The 24,232-nt window shown below is 55.7% G+C and overlaps 2 protein-coding genes across 10 annotated transcripts; one reads left to right on the top strand and one right to left on the bottom strand.

Annotated features, from left to right (window-relative positions):
- The first annotated feature begins 269 nt into the window (after window positions 1-269).
- TMEM151B (transmembrane protein 151B) lies at window positions 270-14,680 on the top strand. Of its 3 annotated transcripts, none has more exons than XR_005858494.2 (3): window positions 270-438; window positions 5,884-8,109; window positions 10,955-14,680. XR_005858494.2 is itself a non-coding variant. In XM_025148870.3 (2 exons), exons 1-2 carry the CDS (start codon window positions 349-351, stop codon window positions 7,318-7,320), a joined length of 1,527 nt encoding a protein of 508 aa, XP_025004638.1. In that variant the 5' UTR covers window positions 270-348; the 3' UTR covers window positions 7,321-14,680. The 3 variants fall into 3 exon arrangements, 1 of the variants encoding a protein (XP_025004638.1); XR_005858493.2 differs by having other exon boundaries at window positions 10,838-14,680; XM_025148870.3 differs by having other exon boundaries at window positions 5,884-14,680.
- Window positions 13,630-21,862, bottom strand: TCTE1 (t-complex-associated-testis-expressed 1). 7 transcript variants are annotated; one of them, XM_040697819.2, is made up of 8 exons: window positions 21,734-21,862; window positions 21,208-21,354; window positions 19,924-20,002; window positions 19,138-19,405; window positions 17,761-18,329; window positions 17,104-17,553; window positions 14,854-15,061; window positions 13,630-13,831 (listed from the first exon to the last, which is right to left on the bottom strand). In XM_040697819.2, exons 4-7 carry the CDS (start codon window positions 19,313-19,315, stop codon window positions 14,885-14,887), a joined length of 1,374 nt encoding a protein of 457 aa, XP_040553753.1. In that variant the 5' UTR covers window positions 19,316-19,405; window positions 19,924-20,002; window positions 21,208-21,354; window positions 21,734-21,862; the 3' UTR covers window positions 13,630-13,831; window positions 14,854-14,884. The 7 variants fall into 7 exon arrangements, with proteins under 7 accessions (XP_040553753.1, XP_040553751.1, XP_040553750.1 ...); XM_040697817.2 differs by lacking the exon at window positions 19,924-20,002 and having other exon boundaries at window positions 21,022-21,354; XM_040697816.2 differs by having other exon boundaries at window positions 19,138-20,002.
- Window positions 21,863-24,232: the final 2,370 nt, after the last annotated feature.

The following is a 24,232-nucleotide window of genomic DNA, read 5'->3' as shown; positions in this document are numbered from 1 at the left end:
CCTAGGGGCTCGGGGCGGCCGAGCGGCGGTCCCCGCGTCCCCTCCTCAAGGTGACCCGCCGCTCCCCCCCGCCCCCCCTCCATCTCTGTCCCCGTCCCCCTCCACGGCGTCCCTCCCACCGCGGCTCCGCCCGCCCTTCGCTGCGCTGCGGCGGGGCCGGGGGCCGGCGGGCGGCGAGCGCTGCCGCCGTGCCGCGGCTGGGGCCGTGCCGCGGTGGGGCTATGCCGCCGCGCCGCCCGCCCCGCCGCCCGCCCGGGGTCCGGGGAGGCAGCGCCCGGCGGCGGGCGGGATAATGCGGCTGCGGGCCGGAGCCGGAGGCGACGCCAGCGGGGAGCCCCCGCCGCCGCCATGTCCCCCCCGGCCTCGGCGGCCGCGGCCAGCGAGGGAGGCAGCAGCACGTCGGTGCCGCCGGAGGAGGCGGAGGGGGTCCGAGAGGAGGTGAGGTGCCCCCAACCACCCTACCCATCTGCATGGGGCCGGCTTTGCATGGCGCGCTCGCTGACCGCCCCGCCGCTAGCCGCGCCGCGCCGTGCCCGCACAGGTACGGACCCCCGGAGCCCCCTCCCCTCCCCTGCCGCGGCCCCGCTGCCCCGGGGTGCCCCCCCACCCGCTCGCTCCGGCCCGGCCCCGCCGCAGCTGGAAGGAGCGCAGGAGACGGGAACGGAGCCTGGTTGTGAATGCCGGGGATGGGGGGAGGAATGGGGACCGTCACAAAAGGAGAGCGCGGGGCTTTGGCTTGCTGCAGTGGGAAGAGGTGGCCGTGCCTGGGAAAATGAGTCTCCCTCTTCCTCGCCCCTGCCTTGGGGGATGAGAGGGAAGACGCGGCCGGCAGCGGGGTGAATCCCTTTGTCCCACCCCCGGATCGGGCTTCCCGCGGGGATAAGGGGCCACCGCGGTCCCTGGAGAGCAGCAGCAGCGCAGGGAGAGCGGAGCGCTCCTCACCTGCGGGAGGCGGCGAAGGGCAGCGCGGTGGGGGTGCGCGGGGCTGCGCATCGCCGTCCGCCGCTGCCGGGGAGCTGCGGTTGGTGGTGCTGCATAGTCCCGTGTTCTCTGCCTCCTCGGCTTGGGGAGAACATACGTGCGTGTGGAGTTGTCATATATATACAGCCGTGTATTTAGATATAAATAATTGTGGGAGAGGAAAGCTGAAGTTCAAGGTCTGGGGAGCTGTGCACACAGAGTGCACTCTGAGGCTCTTCCTCTGCTCCCGTTTCCTGCTGCTGTCCAACAACCCCTGAGCCCCGGGACTCCAGACAGAGCCCGAGCAGCGAGGTGCTTCTGTAGGGCAAATACGTGCACATATCACTCCTGGACACGGTCTCTTGCCACCTGTGCCCTGCCGGTGTTAAGAGTCAGGGCTACGTCCAAGGGAGCGTGGTGCCTTCCAAGAAGTGCCACTGCAAGAGCTGGATTGGACGACACAAGTGCAGCATGGGTGAGCACCTCTGGCCTCTGGCATCCCCTGCCTCACAGAGTCATGAGATGTTATTAAGAGTCATTAAGATGGACCGGACTGTGTTGGCTCTGCAGTGGCTGCCAGTCACGTTGTCAGTATCACTGCGCTCTGTGGGAGCAGACAGAAGGGCTGCTGTCCGTGACCTGCACGCATGGGGCTAAGGGCTCGCTTCCCTCAGTCAGCAGCTGTCATGGACTGCCATGGAGCTGCCATGGAGAAAGGAAGGCTGCATCTTCTCCTTACGGGGATGTCTGGGGTCTGGAAAAGGGGAAATGGGGTCCGTCCTGTCTGAAGGTGCCTTATCTCTGTGTCTCAGGTCACTGTACCTAGGAGCCCCTTAAGTCTCCAGGTGCCCTTTGGCTCATCCCAGCAAGGCACGCAGTGAGCCAGAGCTGGCTGTAGAGGAGCTGCTGTTCCATCCAAGCACCTGCTTCCTGTTGGCATCACAGGCATACACCTACACTTAGCAGTGCCGGGCTGAATCTCTCTCAGCAACACATTTCCACCCAGCAGGTTATGAAATGTCAAGACACAGGCTCTTCAGCCTGAGGACAACCTAAAAAATTCCCTTGTCCTGATGCTGAGGTGGAACGCGATGGACGGAACCAGTTCTCTTCCAAGTGTAAAATGGAGACCTCGGGCCTGTCGCAGGAGCTGACTGCTGGCAGGGTTCCCTGCCTCCTAGATACTTTGCTTTTCCTTTTCCTCTGCAGTTGGCAGCACTGCCAGCCTGGGCCGAACCAGCTGCTGCTTCCAGGGAAGTGGTTCCTGAGCTGTGATTGTAAGGTGTCATTTGGTCCCAGTTGGGACCCTCCTGAGCAGCAGTGGCCATTGTCTGCACAGAGCACAGGAGGATGGTGGCAGGTCTTAGAAGTGACAGGGTCCTGCAGCACTTCTGGTGTTCAGTGCTCAACAGAGCTGCAGGGCCACAGAGGTAAAGGCAACAAAGGGACTTCTGCTTAGCCATCAGGTTTCTGGGCAGGGTTGTCCCTTCGAGGGACATTAAAGGATTCCCAAATGCTGATAACCATTTAAGGTATCAGCAAGTGCTCAAAAGAGCTCAGCTCAGCAACGGGCCCCTCTTGGATGCTGCCTCTGCTCTGTGCATTGTGGACATTTCAGTTTCATTCGTGGCTGCTCATAAGTCATCCCACCATCCTTTCCTGTCCTCCCCTGAGCAGCAGCAGCTGCAGGCGTGGGGATCCATCTCCTTTCACCTCAGGGTGATGTCAGAAGGCTGTGTGTGAGGCCCAGCAGGCAGCCCGTGGGATCCACCTGCCCCTTGCCCTTCCCAAATGCACTTTACACACATGCATAGAGAAAGGTGGCTCGCAGGCATTGGGGAGGTTGTGCAGTGGAACAGGAGAAGGCGAGAGGTTGGTTGGGGTCACACAGAGGTGTTGGCTCAGCCAGGGCTGACTCCATTCTCTATCCAGCAGAGGTGTTGGGGTGCACCTGCATAGCAGATTTGCTCACCTGTCCAGTTCAGGTGTGAGCAGTGGGGGTAGCTCCTGGTGACAGAGGAACAGCCTGCATGCAGCAGAGCAGGGTAGGCCTTCACCTCTTCCCACCGGACTGCAGCAAGCAGGCGACTCTGGCATTTATGTCACAGCCTGCGCTCCTCTGAGTGACACCATTCTGGGACAGAAAGGATTTCCCTGTCCCCAGCTTTCTCATCTTCGTGTTCATTTGCTGCTCTGGGCTTCTGCAAGGCTGGGTGAGAGCTCAAGGAGGTGACCTTATTCAGCAGCTTCTGTGGGGAAGCCTTGGAGCTGGCTGTGTGCTCCTGTAAGCCCTGTGCAGCCCCAGAGAAGAGCAGGGATGCTGCATTTCCTACCAGGATTAGGCTCTGCAGCTGGCTCCTCCTCCAGCTCTGCTGTGGTTGTATCCCCTTATTGGCACTCGATCGGCTTTCAGAAGCCCCACCGGTGCCACTGATGTGTATGTGTTTTACCTCAAAAGCCTAGAACAAAATGGGAATGTAAACAGCATACAGCAGGGGTTAGCGTGACCCTGTAAAAGCGCTGCAGTGTCTGAATGCTGCGTAGTCTTAGGAGGAGAGTACTGTGTGGACTAGAGCCCTGCTAACACAGTTCCTGGAAGCGAGCCGTGGCTGCATCATCCTCCCTGTGCCATGCCCTGGGTCCCTACCTGCAGCACGCTCTGCCTGGAGCTCTGCAAGGCTCCGGCCACATCGCCCTTCTGCTGAGCAGGACCAGCAGCCAGCCCTGCACCAGCTGCTGCTGGGGACGGCTTGCAAGGCAGAAAGCAGCAGGGGCAGAGGAAATCTTCAGCTGCCAGAGTGGTGGCACAGTGCAGGAGAGCTGTGCTGTGTCAGGGCCGAGACCCTTGTGACTGCAGTGAAGGCTTGAGAAAGCAGGGCACAGCTCAGGCAGCTCCTGCAAGGTGTCTCTGCTTCATCTCCCTGCTCCCTGTTCTCTTCCTGCAGTTTGCATCTTTTCCCATGTGATGCTGCTGCAGTTGGGGGTAGCACGGAGAAGAGTATAGGGTGCCTGTTCTCCCAGGCAGAGCTACCTGCAGCTCTCACTGCTGCGTGCAGAGCAGCACTATCTGCATGCCTTCCTCAGCTCTGTGTCCCTGTCACCAGCTCCTGCTCTCAGCAGGTTGCCACAGAGTGAGGTCTCAGTGCCACCAGTGGTTGGGACCCCCAGAGGGAAGTGCCATTGTTCTCTTCCTGGTGCCAGCATCCCTTTGATGCATGGCTGCCTGCTCCACTCATTGCAGACAGGAGGCCGCATGCTGCCTCCAGGAGAGAAGCCTCTGCTGGAGTTGGGCTGGAGCCAGCCCTGCTGATCACTGTGGCTGTGGTCCTACAAGGGAGGGAAGATTGGCCTGTAGGGCTCTAGGGGACGAAGGTAAGGGCTGAGAGCTCTTCAAGGAGAGCAAGGGGGACTTTGCGGAGGAAAGGAGAGGCCCAGATCTTTCTCCAGGCCTGCCAATGCTTTGTGATCCCTGCTTCTTCCTAAAATGTTCTTTTTCATGCCAGGAGTGAAAGTGTCCTCCTTCCTGGCAGTGCGAATCCACTGAGTTCTTTGGGATCCTCAGTGACAGGCTCCTGGCATCCAGTGGCCTGGGAAGCAGGACGACAGTGCCTGGACTGTGAAGTCGTAGTCTGCAGGGGTTCCACATTTCCTCAGTCCTGCCCTGGCTCCGCAGTGAGCCTGCTGGCACACCCAGGAACAGAGAAGGGATGGTGCCAGGCTTGAGGATCGTTGCCAGGAGTGGTGACGTTACAGCTGGCTTTAGCCCCTGCAAAGGTGCAGGTGAGCTCAGGGAAGGGCAGCATGGCTCTGATGTCTTTAGGCACTGATATCCAGAGGAGAGCTGGGCTCAAGGCATGGGTAAGGCATACAGAGAGAAGAGTGCCTGAAGCAATCCATGCTGCATGCGGTTGGAGATGGAGGGCAAAGCTGAAAGCTGCTTAGTGACATCTGTGGCATGTGCCCAAGGCTGGGCTTCTTGCCACCTCTTTTGGGACATACCTGTGGGGATTGCTGTGTTGGATGACATCTGTGCTGGACAAAGTCTTTTGTATAAGAAAGTAAATCAGTTCTTTACATGTCATTCCTTTGGGTTTGATAATGTCAGTCTCATTGACCAAACAAGCAATACGTGATGGATCAATATTCAAGACTTCAGGGTACTGGAGAATGTGTCAGAGGTTTCCTTAAGTGGGGGGATTTCACAGGTCTTTGCGATGGTTCTAGTGAATGTACCGGTGCAATCACTTTAAGAAGTGCTATTGCTGAAATCCTGTCCTTTAATCATCGCTGTAGACCTGAGAACAGTTTGTCCATAAAGATGGGCCTTCTCACTCAAAACCCAGTGCACGCAATTACATTTGCTGCCAGCCACACCTTATCCCAGCTGTTGCAGGTCTGTGGGGTGTTCTTCACTTCCAGTCTGAGCACCTTTTAGGATGTTATTCAATGCTGCCTTCTCTCCATCCAGAGGTGGCTGCACTTCAGTTGTGGAAGAGCACTTTCCTGTTTGTGTTGTTTACAAAGCACCTCTGAAGCACTTTGGAGCCTCTGGGCTGCTAAGTGGTGTAGTGAAGATCTATGACCAACTCCAGACCACTTGTACTGTCCTAGTAGGAGCAACTTGAACTATGAGTAGTGATTGGAAAAAGGGTACTTGTGTGCAAGGGGACACAGACATAGTGGGATGAGTTTCATTGTGGTGTTTGGAGGAGGGGAGCCATCATTGGAGCTGGCTGCATTGGTGGGACTGGCGCAGGAAGCTGAGGCATGCAGGGGAGATCCACGAGCTTCCATCTTGCTGTGCTTGACATCCGTTCCCCCCGGCATCCTGCTGCGTGCTGCCTGCTTGCCTTCCTCTTGTCCCTCCAGCCTACTCACCTCTCCTCTTGTTCTCTCTCCCCTTGTCCCGGCCCTCTGGAGCAGCAGCGGCCAGTGAAGCAGTCTCTCAGCAAGTCGCTGTGCCGAGAGTCCCACTGGAAATGCCTGCTGCTGTCGCTGCTGATGTACGGCTGCATGGGAGCCATGACGTGGTGCCACGTCACCAAGGTGACTCGGCTGACCTTTGACAGCGCCTACAAGGGCAAGTCCATGATGTACCACGACAGCCCGTGTTCCAATGGCTACGTATACATCCCTCTGGCCTTCCTGGTGATGCTCTACGTGGTATACTTGGTGGAGTGCTGGCACTGCTACACCCGCAACGAGCTGCAGTACAAAGTGGATGTGGAAAGCGTGCATGAGCGAGTGCAGCGGATGCAGCAGGCGACCCCGTGCATCTGGTGGAAGGCCATCAGCTACCACTATGTCCGGAGGACCCGACAGGTGACCCGCTATCGTAATGGGGATGCCTACACCACCACCCAAGTGTATCACGAGCGGGTCAACACCCATGTGGCAGAGGCCGAGTTTGATTATTCCAACTGTGGAGTTAAGGACATCTCCAAGGACCTCATTGACTTGGAGAGCTACCCAGCCACACGGCTCCGCTTCACCAAGTGTTTCAGCTTTGCCAACGTGGAGTCGGAGAACTCCTACCTGACCCAGCGGGCCCGCTTCTTCACCGAGAACGAGGGCCTGGATGACTACATGGAGGCCAGGGAGGGGATGCACCTCAAAAACGTGGACTTCAAGGAATACATGGTGGCCTTTTCCGACCCAGACAACCTGCCTTGGTACGTATCCCACTATGTTTTCTGGGTGGCTGCTCTGCTGACCCTATCCTGGCCCCTGCGGGTGCTAAACGAGTACCGCACGTCCTACGTCCATTACCACGTGGAGAAACTCTTTGGGTTTGACTACGTGGCGGTGACACCGGCTGAGGAGCGCTCCTTCTGCCGGAGGATGCCCCGCGTCAACACGGTGGACAGCACCGAGCTGGAGTGGCACATCCGATCCAACCAGCAGCTGGTGCCCAGCTACTCGGAAGCCGTCCTGATGGACTTGGTGGGGCTGTCCGGCTGCACCAGCTACTCCGCGTGCCGCTATGGAGGCTACCGGCAGAACTGCGAGCGGTGCCACAGGACTATAAGCAGCTCTTCCATCTTCTCCCGCAGCGCCCTGAGCATCTGCAACGGCAGCCCCCGCATTCCCTTCAGCAGCAGCCGCTTCTCGCTGGGCCGCCTGTACGGCTCGCGGCGCAGCTGCCTCTGGCAGAGCCGGAGTGGGAGCCTGAATGAGCAGAGCTGCCCCACGGAGCAGACCCGCCTCTCCAGCCAAGTGACGGTGGAGGAGGAAGACCCCCCTCCTTATCAGGACGCCCTCTACTTCCCCATCCTCATTGTGCACCGCAACGAAGGCTGCCTGAACCACGACCACCGTCACCTCCACCGCAACGGGTCCTGCGTGGAGACCTCACTGTGAAGGTGGAGGGCAGTGGGATCTCATTGCCGATGGCCTGGCCCGAGCCAGTGCGGGGTTTGAGAGAGGAGCACTGGGGAGGGAGGTGGCCCAGGAGGATGAGGTGGGACGGAGCAGTGGCTCTGACCTCCTGGAGGGAGTGATGGCACTCCCCCGACCCGGCACAGAACTCTAGATCAACCACCACATGCAAAAAAAACAAAAAAATCATCCTAAAGCCCTAATTCACAGCATCAAGATCCAGAGCGGGGAAGGAAAAGACAGGCTTGGTGCAGGGAGGGGGTGCTGCAGTGGGTGCTCCATCCCCAGGCTGGCATGTGCTCGGAGGAAGCAGCAACCAGCAGACAGACCCTGCTGCACCTCACCGCCCTCCTAACTCTGCTGCAGCCAGACCCTGGCGGGGTGGAGGCAGCAGCATTGCCCACCCGTGTCTGAAGGCCCAGGGCACCCAGGCACTGGCACTGACCGACAGCTTAGAGAGAAGGCTGAGCATCACAAATCCAGCTTCCCCTGCCCCCCCTGGCTGTATCCCACCCTCCCCGTTTATTTTTTAGACCGTGCTCCGACTGTTACATGCTCTCACTGGGAAAGGCATCACCTCTGGAGGACCCCAGGCACAGCTCCTTAGGAAGCTTTGGCACTCTGAGGGTCCGCGTCCCCTGGGTATAGGACTGTCTGTTTGGGATGGCCGCGGACAGGCAGTCCTGGGTGCCTCCAGGTGGAACGGAGTGCGGCAACGCTGATCTGCTGACTGGAGGAGGGCTCAGCTGGAAGGAGAGCGAGAGGTCTCTGGTGAGCTGGGGAAGGGGAAGGGATGGCACTGGGACAGCAGCGTGTGGATGTCGAGTTGGCGTGTCCATTGGTGGAGGTCCTTTCCTACCCCAGTAGTTTCAGACAAGCATCGAGGAAGGCCCTGGTCGGTTCAGCTGCAGTTCAGCTATTGATAGTAGACCAGCAGGGTGGTGCATGTCTGCAGGAGGGAATTTTGCACAGAATCAGGCTGGTTTCTGGCTGCATACCAAGCTGCAGTCTTCTGGCATCATGGTTTTGGCAGGGAGCACTAAGGGGCAGGGGAGGGAGATATGCAAAAACACACTGGAGCATTGGGAACCCCAGGCTGGGGACGTGGGGAGCAAAGACGGCCCTGCTCCTCAGGTTCACCACGCTTCCCTCATCCACCAGAGCAGGTGGTGGCCAAGAGCAACATGTTGTGGGTCGCAAGAGCAAGTCCATTAGCTCGTGGTCATTCAGACATTCGCACTGTCAGAAGTGCAAGGTGTAGTAGTAAACCAGCGAGGCATTAACAAAAGGTCTGTTTTTGCAGTCATGCTGCATTGCTTTGCCTACAGGTCTTGGGTGCAGATACCTTGTTCCACCAGATCAGCCCATGTTAGGGAATCGTCTCCAGTGAATTAGGTTTGAAATTAGACCTATTGCAGGATCCTTCTCTAACAAGCGTCACATCTCTGTAGGATACACAGACAAGCCTTGAGAGGTCACATCCTTGGGATCCGTAAGGCTTTGCCCCAGAGCAGTTCCTTCTGCTGTTTGTGCCTGCGTGCCCTGGACAGTATCTCTTGCACTTCAAGTCAGTTTGTCCTCCTGGGTCTCAAGGGCTAGGCTCCAAACAACAGTGGTTTGAACAGAAAATCCCTTAAAATCTTACTCTGTTATGCCTCTGTAACCTACCCTTATTTTAACTACCAGACATGGATGTCTGAAATAAGAGGGCCTCTATGAGAACCTGGAAGCACAGGCTCTCTGGTATGGGCACATCCTCCTCTGCTTTTTGTTCCTGGTATTACTGGCACAAATTCAGACTGGGTGGAAGTGGATATAGCCCCACTGGCTGCCCTGGGGTTTCCATGCTCATTGATTGCCCTTGGCTCTCTAGGTGCTTGTGCTTCTTTCTTCAAGGGCATAATGCAAGCCCAGGCCAGTGCTGAGAGTCTTCATGGTGTGTATGGGTTTTTATGTCCTGGTGAATCAGGAGACATTCAATCAGTGGAGCTGCACTGGATCTCTAGTGAGGAATCTGTGTCCCTTCCAACATAATCTCTTTGAAATCTCCTACACATTGCTTAAATCAGGCTGCAGTATCTCTAGCCTCCAAGGTGTCTTGGACAGATGGATTCAGCCAAGGTTTGGCAGGCATTTTAGTTCCCTAGGGCACAGAAAGTCCTCCAAAGAGGGACTGTGCCCTGTCCTTTAGAGTTCTGCTGGTCCCTGGCTCTCTTTGGGCTTCTTCGTGAGGTTTCTCCAGGAGCAGACTGCCCCACACTCTAGAAAGCTTTGATGTTTTCAATATGCCATTGACCCCCTGCAGCTTTCCATGGGCCAGGAATCAGACTCAGGTTGCACTTGCCAGCAGTTTTCCTCTCACACCAGGACAGAGGAGGTGGGAGCGCTGCCAGCTCCTTGTCCTGGCACTTCCCATCGCTGACGTTTCCCTAGAAGAGTGCTCTTCTACCCTGTCACAAGGCTGGAAAATGTATTTGCACTGTTTGGTGTTTCTTTTTGCTGCCAGTGTAGCTGCCAGAAGCTCTCCAGCTTTCATGAACGAAAGAAAGAGAGAATGAGCGTGCGAGGGGCTCTGGGTTAGCTGACCTCTAAGGCACATCACCACCCATTTATCTGTCTTTCAGCACACACTAGAAATGACTCAGATAGCGCCCAGCACACCCCTGCCCTCCTTGTTGTCTTTCTCCACTCATGCTTGAGAGGCTCCAATGCTGTTTGTGGATGCCTGTGTGGAGGATACTACAGGATGAGGTTTAGTAAGAGGAAATTTAAGAAAGTTAGGTAGCATGTGATGGCAGTAAATCATTGCCTGCCAATTAGCTTGTGGAAAGAATAATACCTTTTAAGCTTTCCTTCCAGCCTTTCTGATTATGGCTTCGGTGCTGCTGTCTAATTTCACCAGGATGCTGCCTTACTTCCAGCAGGGCAGAACCTTGCTGCAGTGTGCTCCTAATCTGCTGCAGCATCTGTAGGGTGCATTTCTGAGACATGGCAATATCACTGAGAAGTCGAGCTACCAAAGAACTGTAATTCTCAACTTGTGGTATGGGCTTCTAACCACGTTTCATGTATGTGCAGTGGTTACAATGAGGTCTGTGTGAATGTGAAGATGGGTCTCTGTGAGAATGATCTGGATCCGTATTGTCACAGAAATGTGTTATGGTTTAGGCGTTAGCTCTGTTTGGTAACATTGCCTCCTGCATTGCATGTGGGCCTATAATTTCCATTGAGCCAGGTGTACCTGGGGACCGAAGGCTGTATCATAGGGCCTGGGAGCTCATTAGAGACGTAGGGCTGAGCCCACTCAGGGTTCTTGTTTCCATGGGCATTCTGGAAAAATGAGAAAGGCGTTTAGTCGCATCTCAGATAGACATAAATAGGCTGCGTTCATTCCTAGTGTAACTTTCTTGAAGCCCGTGGTGCTATGCCAGTGTGAGCGTGGCTTAGCAACTCTTCAGAGTGATCTGTCCTTGAATCCAGACAAACCGATCTGTTGCAGAGTTGCTTTGGTGCATAGAGCTCACACTGGGACTTGGCCAACATGAATGAATGTTGAATTTCTACAGTCTTTTCAAGCAATGGGTTGAATTGTTCTGCTTTGCTGCCTCCATCACAGCTGCTCCATGAAGGGAAACATTACACTCGTGGTTGTGATCTTGTTTACTCCCTCAAAAGCCAGCTAATGAGCAAATTGACCTTCGCTGTGCTGGGAGAGGAGCCTTCTCCCACAGGACTGCAGCCTTTCTACATGCAAGGGGAAACGAAGTTCCAAGGACAGAATTGAACCTGCGAGACTCATGGCCTCCCAGTTCTTCCTTCCCTCCTCACGCCACCTGTCTCAACTGGGGAAGGACAGTTTCCTTGTGGAGTTCAGCAAACTCCTCTTCCTGCAGCCCACAGCCAGGCTCTACTATCAGATCAACCATCAACCTATGCAACACTTCCAGGAACTGCTGAGTTTTGAAGAGCCCGTGACAGTATGCAGCATGGCCGTCCAGCACTGAGAATAAGCACAGATGCTGCTGGAAAGCTAACTGACTTTTATTCCTCCCCTCCTTCCAGTGGAGACTGTCTTTGTTGGGGCCTTTGGTTTGGTTGGTTTTCATAAGCCTCAGACTTCCAGGGAAATGAAGCTCATGAGAAATCGGTGCCCACCCTGAAGCCTCTCCAATCCTTCGAACTTTGGGAGTGGATGTATCGCCTGCTGTGGTTATAATGTAGTGGACTTCATAGAGCAAAGTAACTTCACACACAGACATGAGGTTCTTTCACTCTCCATCAATGCAAGCTGCTTCTGCAATCTTAGCTACTGACATTAGTGAAAGAAAAAAGCCTAGCTAGAATGTGTTGAGATGACTTAGTATTTTATATCAGTCCTGCCATCCAAATATCCATTAGCAGCGCTGTCAGCTGGCATGCCATGAATTCAGACTTTGGGTGGTAGCCCACGAACCTGTCAGGGTGAAAAGGTCTGGAAGACCACTCCTAAGTCTGTGCACATCTCCAGAGCACACACAGAGAGGGTGTCAGTTGAAAGCAGGCATCCCTCTGGCTCAGCACAAGAAGTGGTTGGCTGTTGTTTGGGTGTACCTCCAAGGGTAAGTCTGGATGTGTTGGTGGCTTTGGTCTGATGTGTCCCCTTCGTTCCTGTAGCAAGTGGGTTGCAGCGTGGCAGGGCATTGCTCAGTGATCTGTGAGAGGAAACTCCTGACATGGTTTTTGCAGGAAGATGGTGCTAAGTGTCACATTTGCTGCAGTGACTGGCAGGGAGCAGGGATAAGAGCATGGAACAAGCTGTGTTTGAGATGAAGCTAATCCCTTGCTGGCTGGCTGAGAAGAGAGAGCTGTTGGATCTGCTCCCTGGCCAACGCTCTCCATCTCTTCTCACCCTCCTCAAATCCAATGCAAAACTTAGCATTCCTCCGAGCTCCCAAATCACCCCTCTTCCATCAGCTCCTTCTGAGCCATGAGCTCACACCATTCCAGTCCTCTCCTGGGAAATGTCGGTGGACTCATAGTGACCTCAAGCGTATTGGTGGGGCAACCCACCAGTCTGGCTGCACTGCCTCCAAGCACTGCTCGCTGAGCACCACTTGCATGCCCTTTGCTCACGGGGGCTGGCCGAGAGCAGCCGTCAGAGGCTTTGCAGATGTGGGGATTTCTGTGGGAGATGTGAGGCAAGGCAGGGCGGGAGGCTGCTATACTGCAGCAGCTGTGGTTTGGGTCAAGGATGGAGAAGACCTGAGGCAGAGTGGACTTTCAGGGCAGGCCCTTCCTGCCTGAAGACACGTTGGATGGAGGAGGCTTTTCCCAGCTGAGGTGCCCAGGCAGGGCCTCGCTGCATCGTCAGAGCAACACTGCTGCCTCCGGGTCCAGCACTGACAGCCAGAGCACGTGTCACCAAACCGCAATGGATAATGCAGCCACAAGGTGTAAATGTCACTAATGAATAAATTGCCTTGTGCCTGGGAGAGGCTAATCCATCATGGCCAGGGATGGGGATCTGACAGGGCTGGCTATTTCGGGCACAGCTTGCAGGGAGGAAGCGCTTCACATCTCAGCTGTCCCCTCTGCCCAGGGAGGCTGATGCGAAGCCTGGCTCAGTCCTGGCTGCTTCCATCTGCCCAGACACACCAGCTCAGGCCTCAGCCCTCTCCACTGCCACCAGAAGAGGGACTGGGCTGTGTCCCCTCTGTCAGGAGACACAGCCGGCTCTACTACGCCATTCCGTAGGCCACGCACAGCCCGCTTCTCCCTCCCCTGTGGCTAAATACCACTCAGCTGGCTGTGCTTATGGCCAGCAGGTAGGTGCCAGGCAGGGATGGAGTTCAACACGGACAAATCCAGCCCTGCCTGAAGCAAAGGGATGCTGAGTGCAGTACCAATCCCCGCTCATCCTCCTGCTCTTCCACGCCCAGCTGGTGCCTGAAAACAACCTGCCATCCCGTTGGCAACATATGCCAGCACGACACCTTGCAAACCGGTGCCTCCGTTGCTGTGAGCGGAAGCCAGGAGGCTCAGGAAGCCGCCACCAGCTCCTCGCCCTGCCTGCATGAAGCGCGGCTTGCCATCTGCCATGACTGCCAGCCAACCCCCAGCACCTCCATCATTCCCCTGCCTCCTCCTCCCATCCCCCCATCAGTCTGGCGCAGACCCACACATGCCCCATGGACAGGGGGATGCTCCCAGCCTGCATGGGTGCCTGCAGCTGGTGCTGCTTGCGCCTGTAACCCAGCCTGAAGGTGACGGGTGACCCGCCGGCAATGTCAGCATCACACTTGGAGAAACTGCTGGTGCTATCAGCTGTTGGGGCTTTAATTGTTACCAATTCATCCACGGTTTGAAGCCTCGCACACTGGCGGTAATAGGCTGCTGGTCTCTTGTGGTGTCCAAGCAGTTCACAGGAGGCACACAGCCCAGGAGCATGCTTGGGATGGTGGTTAGGTGGTGCTGGTAGTCTTGGCTGCGTGCAGCAAAAAGAGCAGAGAGAATCCTGGAAAGCAATTCAATGTTTTTTTCAGGTGATGCATTTCTCACAAGCCTTTTTCTTTCCACCCCTGGTCCTCAGTGGCTGTGCTGGCCGGTGTGTGCCATCCCATCCCTGCCCTCCTGGCATCAGCCTTCATTGCACAGCTGGCTGTCCAGCATGGCCCTGTACCTGGAGCTCCCCGCAGGCTTTCCCAGGACCTGACACTCCCATTAAGCCCCCAGCCCACCCGCACTGCTGGAGCCGCTCCTTCAGCCTCAAGCTGACCTGGGTCTTTCCTGCTGTTTCTGAGCACGAGTTCTCATCTCATTCAGGTGTGTCATTCAGTGGAAGTATTTTGTAAATGCAAATGAAACAAATCTATTCAATACCTCGGTTTCGAGGATGGCAAACAAGTCATTGGAGGAGCCCAGGTGGGAAGGTTTGGCAGCAGCTGCCCCTGGCTGTATTTTCTTGCAGAAGGAGCCTCTGAAGCATTCACGAACGGGTCAGAAAGCACTACAATGCTCTGCAGGGGCTCTGGGGTGACCCACAGGGCCCCTCTGTGTGGCTGCTGGTACCGGGGGCAGCCTCGCACTCAATCCTATCTGATCTGTATGGCCACGGATGGCATCAAGAGGGTGGCCTGTGTCTGTCAGGCAGAGCAAGGCACAAGCGGGTACGTGGTGAACAAATCATTTTGTGAGCACTGGAACAGTTTTTACTTTTCAACTATGTCAATATGATCTAGCTCTGTCCGTCTCTCTATATATGTACAAACAGTATATCACAATGTTGCCTTTTTTGTTGGAAATATCAAAGTACAAAGATTGTAAACCAAATCGGTGTAATAAAGGTTTCAGATGACTCATGGAAGCGGCTGTCAGCAGTGGGTCTGTGGGTGTGGGGGCCGCACAGAGCTGGGAGGGACCTGAGCTCTTGTGTTGCCCTGAGGGCAGGGGTTGGACTGGGGTGCTGGAAGCCTCCTGCCACCACACATGCAGGGCTAGGTTGGTTATCCCAGACACTACGTGAGCAGTCAGTGATACCTTCAGCTACTTGCTTGCTGCAGCTGTCTGGTCAGAGAGGCTCAGCAGGCTGCTGCAGCACAGGCTGCAGGCGGGCAGCATCCCTGTTGGCCCACAGCATCTGGCTGATGAGGTACTCGCTCTCCTCGCCCACCTCTGCCAGGCGGAGGTCAAACTCTGTCATGGTCTGGTTACACCTGAGCCCTTCGAGCAGCTGCTTCCCACCATCCTGCAGCAGGTGAGAAAGAGCCCGTGAGACAGTGCCACAAGTGCCTAAGGCTTCTCCCAAGCCTGATACGTAGCTCACTAGAGAGGGACGTGGGAGGAGTGTAGCCTTATGCAGCACACAGTGATATGACACATGCTAATGACTCCCTCTGGGTATCGTGTCAGGAGTCCTCAAGCTCAGGCTGGGTAATGGCATGGACAGGGAGGATAACCTGAGAGGAGTCTGCACTGCCCTGTCCCTCAGCCTCCAGCACCCTGCTGGGTGGGGAAAGGCGATAGTGGGATGAGGTGCACTGCTCCTCATCTCCCTTGGGTGCCATTTCCTGGGCAGGGCTGGCTTTTGTGGGGGAACATCTCACACAATTAATGCTGCCTGGGCCAGACAACGCAACACAGAATCATAAAATCATAAAATGGCTTGAGCTGGAAGGGACTTTGAAGCCTATCCAGTTCCAATCCCTGCTGTGGGCAGGGCTGCCACCCACCCGAGGCCCCATCCAATCTGGCCTTGAGTGCCTCCAGGGATGGGGCACCCACAACCTCACCGGGCAGCCTGTTCCAACCTGTTCCAATGTAGACAGCTTTAGGGAGGTAGCACACCTTGCATTTCCTTCCCTTGCCTGAAGCACTGTCTTCAGGGATGCAGCAATCTGACATCTTTTCCTACAGCTCTTCTCTTTCAGGTGCCAACACACGCCCTGACCCCATCTCCCCCATGCAGGCAGTCCTCCCCCCAGCAGGCTGACTGTCAGACATTTTGCTAGAAAGGACAGAATGTGAGAAAGGAGAGAAGCCTCTTCTGAAAGGAAGGTCAGAATTTGATGCATTCCTAGCAGAGATTTCTATTTCCCTATATATAAAGATAAAAACACTTCACAAGTGGGTTCTGAAAAAGCTCATCAGATGGAAAATGCCAACCACAAAGATTGTTATTTACTAAGCAAAAACCCTCTAATCCTTTCCATCCCATGTCCCTTTATATCCTTACACTCAAGCAGTTTTCCACGTCCAGAACCAAAAAAATGAGATCTCACAATAGGTTTTCTGCCATCAAACCCTTTTAAAGCCATTGTCAAACATAATGATGCCGATATTCCTGCCAGCGGGGACAGCTGGTCTTGCTGTCTCTTTATGGTGACAGTGAGAAAGATTGAAGCAGCACAGAAAGTTTGAGAGCCAGCATGATTGAATTTAGCTTTAGTCCAGGTTCAGATTTCTGAAGTTCATCAGCAGAAGAGAAATGGTCTGGTTTGTGGGCACGGTGCACACTGCAGCTCTTAGGGATACAGTAGGATCTGCAGCAGCTCCTCTGCCTGCAATATGTGAGCCTATGGCTCGGGAGCCACCTATAAGCATCCAGATGTGACACTTCAGAGCTACTGCACTGCTCCAGAGCTGTGGAGTGAATTAAAGGGGCTCAACAACAGAGTCAGTTTTCTGACAATCTCCTCTGAGTGTGTAATGGACAGGAGAGATTCTGGGAAGGGTGAGACTGTGCTCTGCTGCATGCCAGAGGGCACAGCAGATTCAAAGTACAGAGGATACCAACGAGGCGCTCATACTCGTGCCGCCTATCGTTTCCATCTACTCCCACACGGGTAAACACACTGTGATTTTCCCAAGCACACGGCCTGGATTTCAGTCTCCTGTGGGGAAAGCCCCTCTGTGCCCAGAAGCCAAAGCCAGCTCCTGCCTGAGAGCCCCGTCAGATACATGTGAGTGATCCAAATGTGTGTCACCATGGAAGACCTCCATCCTACTGTCTACTGTTGTCTATTCACTGCTTGCAGCTGACTGTTATCACAGCAAGACTGCAGATAGCAAGGGATGCATTTGCCCCATGGCTTGGAGGCAGATCAGGCTCAGCATTTGCTTTGCAATAGAATCTCAGGATGGGTGAGGTCAGCAGGGACCTCTGCAGGTCACCTGGTCCAACCCTCTGCTTAAGCAGGGGCCCCATGAGCTTGCCCAGGACCACGTCCAGACATCAAACCACGCATCCATGCAGGATGCCAAGCTGCAGGGAGGAGGTGTTTCTCTTACCGGCCCGATGGGATTGCATGAGAAGTTGATACAAGTCAGGGTGGAGTTCTGAGTGAGGACCTGGGAGAAAAGCACAGCTGTCGGCTCTGCAAGCCTGTTGCCTCCCAGGTGGAGGGACTTCAGGGTGGTGTTGGTCAGCAGCGCACAGCCCATCGCCTCCCCACCCTTGTCCTCCACGTGGTTGAGGCGCAGATTCAGGGAGGTCAGGGTGCAGTTCTTTGCCAGCGCTTGGGCCAGAGCCTGGGCACCCTCATCACGGATCTGGTTGTTACACAGATGGAGGATTTCTAACTTGCTGTGGTTGAGGAGCTTGCTGACAGCTTGTGCCCCCTTGTCCCCGATGAGGTTGTGGGATAAGTCCAGCTCCACCAAGGAGGGGTGATCCAGCAAGCTGCGGACCAGCAGTCTGGTCCTGTCATCATCCACGTTGCTGCGTGTCAGCTTGAAAACCTGTGAGGGTAAAGGAGAATAAAACAGCCAGTGCTTTGGGCCGGGCTTTGCACAACCCTTCAAGCCCACGGATCAGCAGAGATAGGATTCACCTCCCTTTACAAAGGGAAGGGTGCTGACAGCAAGCAAAACGGGCCCCTGGGTTTCTTCCTCTAGGCAATTTCAAGACTGAGCTGAAGAAGAAAGGTTCATTTTGGGATACGTTACCTTCAAGTTGTGACACATCTTCACGGCAGCAGCCAGGTTGCAACAGTCCTGGTAGGTGAAGTTAAAGAGGTTCCACTCAAAGTTCATGCCACAGTCCTTCACGCCGTAAGTAAGATGAAGCTCTTCAAGGAGAGGGAGAGCAGGAACGAGGGCTCCCAGGTCATAGTGATGAATGTAGACCTCGCCAAACCCCAAATCACTCCCTGAATCGGAAAGGTCATCCGTCTCCTCCTTTTCATCCTCCTTCACGGGTGGCAGGAACTGATCAACCTCCAGTTTCCGCACATAGTCTCTGCAGAGCGGGATGAGCTCCAGAACCCGGTCGGGGTCCGTGGTGTTGGGGACAAAGCATTTCAGGATGTTCTCCAGGTGACGTTCAAGGAACATCCGCTTCCAGCTGCCTCCGTGGTTGGAGATGTCACACACTTGCCAGCGCTCGGTGCAGCACCTCTTCCAGTAGCCCTCATCACTTATTAGGTTGGCGGTGACAGTGAGCGGAAGGCCTGTGGGAAGCCTGGCCAGCACCTTCCTTTGGTCCTCAGGCGGAAGACGATCTAAAACAGGGTTGTCTGGGGAGAACGGAGAGGAGGAGAGGTTGGTCTGGGCTGCAGGAATCAGGGGTGGCCCTACAGTTCTGCCCAGGCCCCCTGCTGACACTGATTCACCTCTCAGTATCTGTCAGATGGCGCAGGGCGCTAAGATGGCAGAAAATGACTCTTTCTGTATGTATGTGTGTGTAGTTACAGCCCCAGCATGGACACATCCTTAGACCTGTCTTTGATATTTGCTGCTGCTCCACTGAGTAATGGGCTGTCCCTTTCTTTCCCCTCTCCCAGTCAGTTCCAGATGAGATGCGCTTTTTACACTTTACTATGCTTCATCCACCCACCTGCTTCAAAAGCACATTCGCTGCCTGAGGACAGAACTTGTCACATCCCCACCAAGGGCTGTGGAGGAAGCCTGAGGCTGTGAGCACAACATGTATTTGAGATGGGAGTATTTCTGCATCCTTTTATGAGTTGCAGAAATGGGGCTGCATCCTTGCGTGCTGCTGTAATGCGCAACCCAGGAGTGGGAACCAGAGACTTCAGAGCTCTGCTCGCAGCCAAGCTGAGTCCAGCAGGAAGAAGAAGCCACAGGACAAGGTTAGGGTAGAGTCACGTCCTGGATAGCAGCCCAGAAGACGAAAGCCACCCCTGTAGCGTACAAGTACATACTTAGCAACCAAGCAGTTCGTCTAACTAGCTGCCTGAGGAGACAGTTTTCCCCATCTGCTCCATTGGCAGGGCTGGGTACCGCACCGCGCCTTCCAGCTGCCTCCGCCTGCCTCGCTGCCCCTCCGCTCCCCCAAAACCCAGCACTCCTCCCCACGCTTACTTGTGAAATTCTGGACGATGTGCTGCAGGCACAGCTCGGTGAGGGGGGGGACGGCGATGAGGCACCACTCGGGATCCTCGATGATGCGGTGCACGCAGAACGAGTCAGCCATGAGCCTGCTTTGGGAAGCACGCAGCGAGGGGACAGCTCTGCCCCCATCCCCCACCGCCTGCTGCATCCTGCTCAGGGCCCGCTGCTCCTTCGGTAGAAGCACGAGGAGAATGGATCGGGATCAGGAAAACACCACTGCGCTTTCCAGCCGGGCTGCCTGATCAAGAAAAAGGCAGCCTTAGATGGAGGCTGGCCAGACGGGTGCTCGGCTCATGCTATTTCATCACACAGTCTCAGCCAGTCCTTCTGCTGCTCTGCTTGCACCCAGAGCACCGCAACAAAGCAAGTGTTGTTGAGCCTTATCTTTATGCAGCGCCTTGCACAAAGAGGTCTTTAGATAGCACATGGGATAAACAGATAATAAGGCGGTATTAATTCAAGTGCTGTTGAAGAGGATGGACAAGAATTGATTGCTCGCTGTCTGTTCCAGAAAAGAAATAGGCAAAGCTGTCGGGATGGGCTTAAACCAAAGGGAAAAGGGGGTTCTTCACTGGGGAATGCCTTGCCTTGCCGCAGGATGCTGCAGGTGCTGACAGTCTGCAGAGGCTGCAGGAGAAGTTCAAGGAAAAGAAACCCTGTGTGAAAGAGTCAGTGCTCAGAAGCCACACCTGGCTCAGTCTGAGCTGAAGAAGATGGTTGGAGGCGGGGAGAGTACTGGAAGAAAGGAACACATACTTGTGGTTTTCCACCTGCTTATAGTCACTGCCAGAAGGGGATACCAGGCCACATCATCTCCTGGTCTGATCCAGTTTGCCTGTATTTACAGACAGATGCTTACTATAAGTGCATGCACTTTTTAATACTTCGCTCAATTACTCTCCTGCTGAACTCCTTCCAAACATCCATTAACTGATGAGACGGTTCAGACCTGTCCAGACCCACCCTGAGCATCAGCAGATAAGAGCTAAAAGAACCAGCCTGGAGCAGAAGGCAGGATGCTCGGTCCTATTAGCCGTGCAGAGCTTTCCCAGACTAAACCTTCCCATTTGCTGCTTCCCACCCCAACCTCAGGAGCTGTAACCTCAGCTGTTACATCCACGTGTGCAGCGATAGTCTGGAAGCCCTGATGGGTACGAGCAATGAGCCTGCCTCTTGAATCCTGGCTCCAGCAGAAGTGCCCAGCCTTGTTGACCCTACGTCAGGGTGTGCAGAGCCATGCTGATCCTTACTGGGCCATATGGGTTAGAGGCACCTAAAAGCAGCATCAGGCAGGACATGGGCTGGCAGCATCAGAAGTGAGGGCGGCTTCCTATAAGACCCAGAGCATGGCTCACGGCAAAGGGCAGAGTCAAAAGGAAGATGTCATGAGTAGAAGCCAAGCGCCCCTCAGCACCGTGCCCTACAGCATTCCTCAGCCCTACAGCCCTTCAATCCCTTCTCTGCTTGTGCACAATCCCAGCTTGTGCTGCCTCAGCCGGCATGATCTCTTTCCCTGAAAGCTTTGCAGCGGGCTTTGCCAGCTTGCTGCCTCTGCTGTTGAGAGGAAAGAGGGGAGAACTGACTGCACAACCCTGCTGAAAACTGAGCTCCTGGTGCTTGCTGGGCTTTTGCAGAAGGGCACAGCACAGCCGGACGGCAGCGAGGTGGCACTGACAGAGGTGAGGTGACTGGGGAAAATGCTTTCTCCTTGCTCAGCCCTTCACCCTCTATCAAAAAGCATCTGTGTCACTCCGTCCCCCAGGCCAGTCACAGCTAAACGGGGCTTCTGATGGCTTTTCTGTGGTCAGAAAAGGGCTGGAAGATGGTGAGCATGCATTTAAACAGCAAACCAACCTTCCGGCTGCACCTGCTTTGCTCTGGGAATGGCCATCTGCTTTTTTGGTTCACCCTGAGTACGGTTACGCCCCCGGCTGAAGCGGCATTCCCAGCACAGCTCAGAACAGGATGAAGCTCTCTCAGGACGTTGCTGCAGCACCCTGGACGTGCCGGCGGCTCTCCCTGCCCCTGTGCTGTGCTCACCGTGTGCGGGTGAGAGGAGACACGGCCGGCAGCCCCACGCCCAGCAGCACGGCCTGGCAGCGCTCCCGGGCACTCGCACAGAAGGGCTGATGCTAAGGATCCATTAGGGCAGCATACTGCAGCTCCTCAAGAGTCTCCGCAATGGGCCTTAAGTAAAGGGAAAAAAAAATAATGCACGTCAGACGAGGAATCTACTTAGCTCCAAATATAATGGCATTTGGCTGTAACTGGATATCAGGCAGAATGAGGCCAGGCGGACATTCGGGAATACGGCTCGCGTAGCCACCACGACCCAACCGGTGCCGAGGGCCGCGACACGGGCCTGTGTGACACCAGCAGAGGTGAGGCCCGCCGCCGGGAGGGGCCTCAGGAGCGGGAAAGCTCTTTAGGAACCGGGGCGGGGGGAAGGCGCGCAGGTTGGCACGGAAAGCAGCGGGCTGCCCCGCCCACGGCCCGTCAGACGCGCAGCCCAACTCCCCGTCTCTCCCCCTCCGCCGCCCCCGACCCCGCACCCGCCGCCCCTCACCGTTGGGGACGCGGCCGTCGCCGGGGCGGCCGTCGGTATCCGGGGACGCGGTGGCTGCAGGGCGGGCCGTGGCCCCAGCCCGGCAACGGCGCGTTGGGAAGCAGGCCGGGCTTCGGGGGCAGCGTCGGCGGCGGCACGCGTAGGGACTGCACGCATAGCGCCGCGCGATACGTGGAGCCAACAGAAGGGCTGAAAGCGCGCGTCGCGTTTTTCCCCCGTCTCAGATGGAAGCGGCTCCGTATTTGCCCACAGATTTTGCGGCTGAAATGGGCCTTGCACAGCGCCGACGGGCTCGGCAGTGGGTACAGCACCAGCTCAGCTGCTGCGCTGCCTTTCGTTTAAAATCCACCTCCTGCTCGTGAAGATGCGACCCGAGATTACCCCGAAGACTTCACAGCCAACAACAGGCGTTTAGGCCTAAAAAAGCATCAGGAGCCTGAGGCGTGCTGCGGGACTGCCGGCGGTGTGAAGCCGATCTCAGCAGCAATGTGCTTTGTCTGGAGGCCGGTGGCACTGCTGGCCCCCAGTGCTGGGGATGAGCGAGGCGGCCTGGGGGCCACGCTGGTGTTTAAACGTCTTCAGGGCTTTCTAGATCTTGAAAAACGAAGACCGAGGGCAATACGTAACCATAAATGTTCTCTCTTGCACTGAGCAGAGCCTTCAAGCAGCCTGCAACGGCAAAGCCTTCGGCCCACCTCGTGGTAACGTGATGCGGGTGCTGTGCTATGAAGGATTTGGGGTCCGGCTGGGTCTGCCCAGAGCCATGGGATCCCAGAGGCAGTATGGCCCACGTACTGCAGTCAGCTGTGGAATGGGATGCAGTCGGATCTTGAATCATTGAGCACAAGGAGCAGCACCTTAAAAATGCCTGCGTTACCTCTTCCTCTGATGACTACCTGAACACTTATTTCTATGCATGTGTTCCAGCAGGGTGTGCAGGGTGTCCATTGTAGGCAATGCAGATGAGCTAGAGAGCAGCATAGCTTTGTTAGAAGCTAATACTACAATAACTAGGAGTGGAGCCAGTGCATTGATGGGGGGAGCACATCCTACAGGGCATCTGAGGCTGGGATGCTGTTGAGGCTGATGGCCCAATGGTGACCCATTTGGTGTCCCAGGCGTGAGACTAGAAATGTGTTACCCTGCCTGGCTTCTCCCACTCTGGCTTCTTTGTGTCTTTGTAAGGACTCGCTGGTAGTGGAGCTTCATAGGGTGAATGCAGCACCACACCACTCTGAGGAGAGAAAGGAAAAATCCTTGCTTGATCTGCCACAGAACTAAGCTCATAACTGAGCGCGATCTCTGCAGCACCAAAACCTCAGGCTTTGTGAGAGGGCGCAGGAGCCCGTGGGGAGTCCTCAACCAGCAGCACACAGCACAAGGACTGCTGACAGCCCTGCAGTGATGGCAGCAGCTCTGTGGCAGCGTCACTGGGCAGGGACTGCTGCCATTTCCAAGGGGCAGCGTGTGCAGTTGTGTGCCCGAGCAGAGGAGGTGGCTGGGCTGCCCAGGTGCTGTCTCTCCTGCAGCACAGCGGCTCTCCTTGCCTCTAATGGCCTGCTGGGTTTCTCCCCGATGGGACGAAACGAGCACCAGCTGCCTCCTCAGGGACTGCACAGTGCATCTGGCAAGTCTCTTGCCTGCAGCACGCGGCAGGCTGTGTGCTTGTAGTGGCATCTGGAGGTAGCAGCAGTGAGAGGGGAAAAAAATCTATGCATGAATCCTCCCAGCCAGCCCTGTTAGGGCATCTCCTGCGGCCCCTTTTGTCCTCACGTCACATCACAATGGCCAGAATTCACTGCAGTTTAGGACACAATTTTATCCAAGTTCTTTATGCCACGTGGGGTGGCTTCTGCGGTGGGGCGCCCCAATCTGTCAGGCATGGTTTGTTGTTGCTCCTAGGCAGGAGCTGGTGAGGTCTGTCCTTGCTTCCAGGGACTCTCCTTGCAAAGCAGCTCGTGCTGCTTCAATGGGAAGCTCAGGGAAGCACAGAAAGTTGCCAGACTGATGGGGGCTGGACAAAATGAAGATGCTGAGGAGTGGGGACAAGACCCGAAGCCCTGTCTACAGGCCTTCCTCCTGTTGGTTCCTCTGGAAAATGCTGCTAGAAAGCGCTCAACGTCTCCTACAGCCCTAGAGGAAATGGTGAAAGGAACAGGAGAGGAAATAGCTCCCTGTGAAGCCAGCATTGAAGGAATGGGGAGCACTGATGGGATGAGGAGCACTGCATGCATGCGTGCTGCTTCTCCTCCAAAGCTTTCCACTCTCCCTGGGTCCTAGCAGGAACTGCGCAGCTGCTGACAGCTATTAATAGAGGGGTTGATTGTGGATTCTGTCTCCCACAGCTTCCTGGGAAGAGCAGTAATTACCCTTAATTAGCTTAGATTTGGTTCCACCTCCCACCTTCCAGCCCCCTGCCCTGCTCACAGGAGCCAGCCCAGCTGCTGCCTGCAACGCATGGTGGGGAGTGGTGCTCAGCTCCCAGCCCGTCCTGCAGGC

This window comes from Gallus gallus, chromosome 3 (genome assembly GCF_016699485.2).
Source record: "Gallus gallus isolate bGalGal1 chromosome 3, bGalGal1.mat.broiler.GRCg7b, whole genome shotgun sequence".
Lineage (NCBI taxonomy): Eukaryota > Metazoa > Chordata > Aves > Galliformes > Phasianidae > Gallus > Gallus gallus.
The sequence above is the reverse complement of the archived record's forward strand: the minus strand, read 5'-3'. Positions and strand labels throughout refer to the sequence as shown.

Bases quoted from the DNA above. Each gene is read 5' to 3' on its own strand.
- TMEM151B (XM_025148870.3), top strand. From the start codon at position 349: ATGTCCCCCCCGGCCTCGGCGGCCGCGGCCAGCGAGGGAGGCAGCAGC. The intron at 439-5,883 runs GTGAGGTGCCCC...CCTCTGGAGCAG, and splicing joins CGGAGGGGGTCCGAGAGGAG to CAGCGGCCAGTGAAGCAGTC.
- TCTE1 (XM_004935389.5), bottom strand. From the start codon at position 19,315: ATGCAGCAGGCGGTGGGGGATGGGGGCAGAGCTGTCCCCTCGCTGCGT. The intron at 17,554-17,760 runs GTAACGTATCCC...TTACCCTCACAG, and splicing joins AGATGTGTCACAACTTGAAG to GTTTTCAAGCTGACACGCAG. The intron at 15,062-17,103 runs GTAAGAGAAACA...CACCTGCTGCAG, and splicing joins CATGCAATCCCATCGGGCCG to GATGGTGGGAAGCAGCTGCT.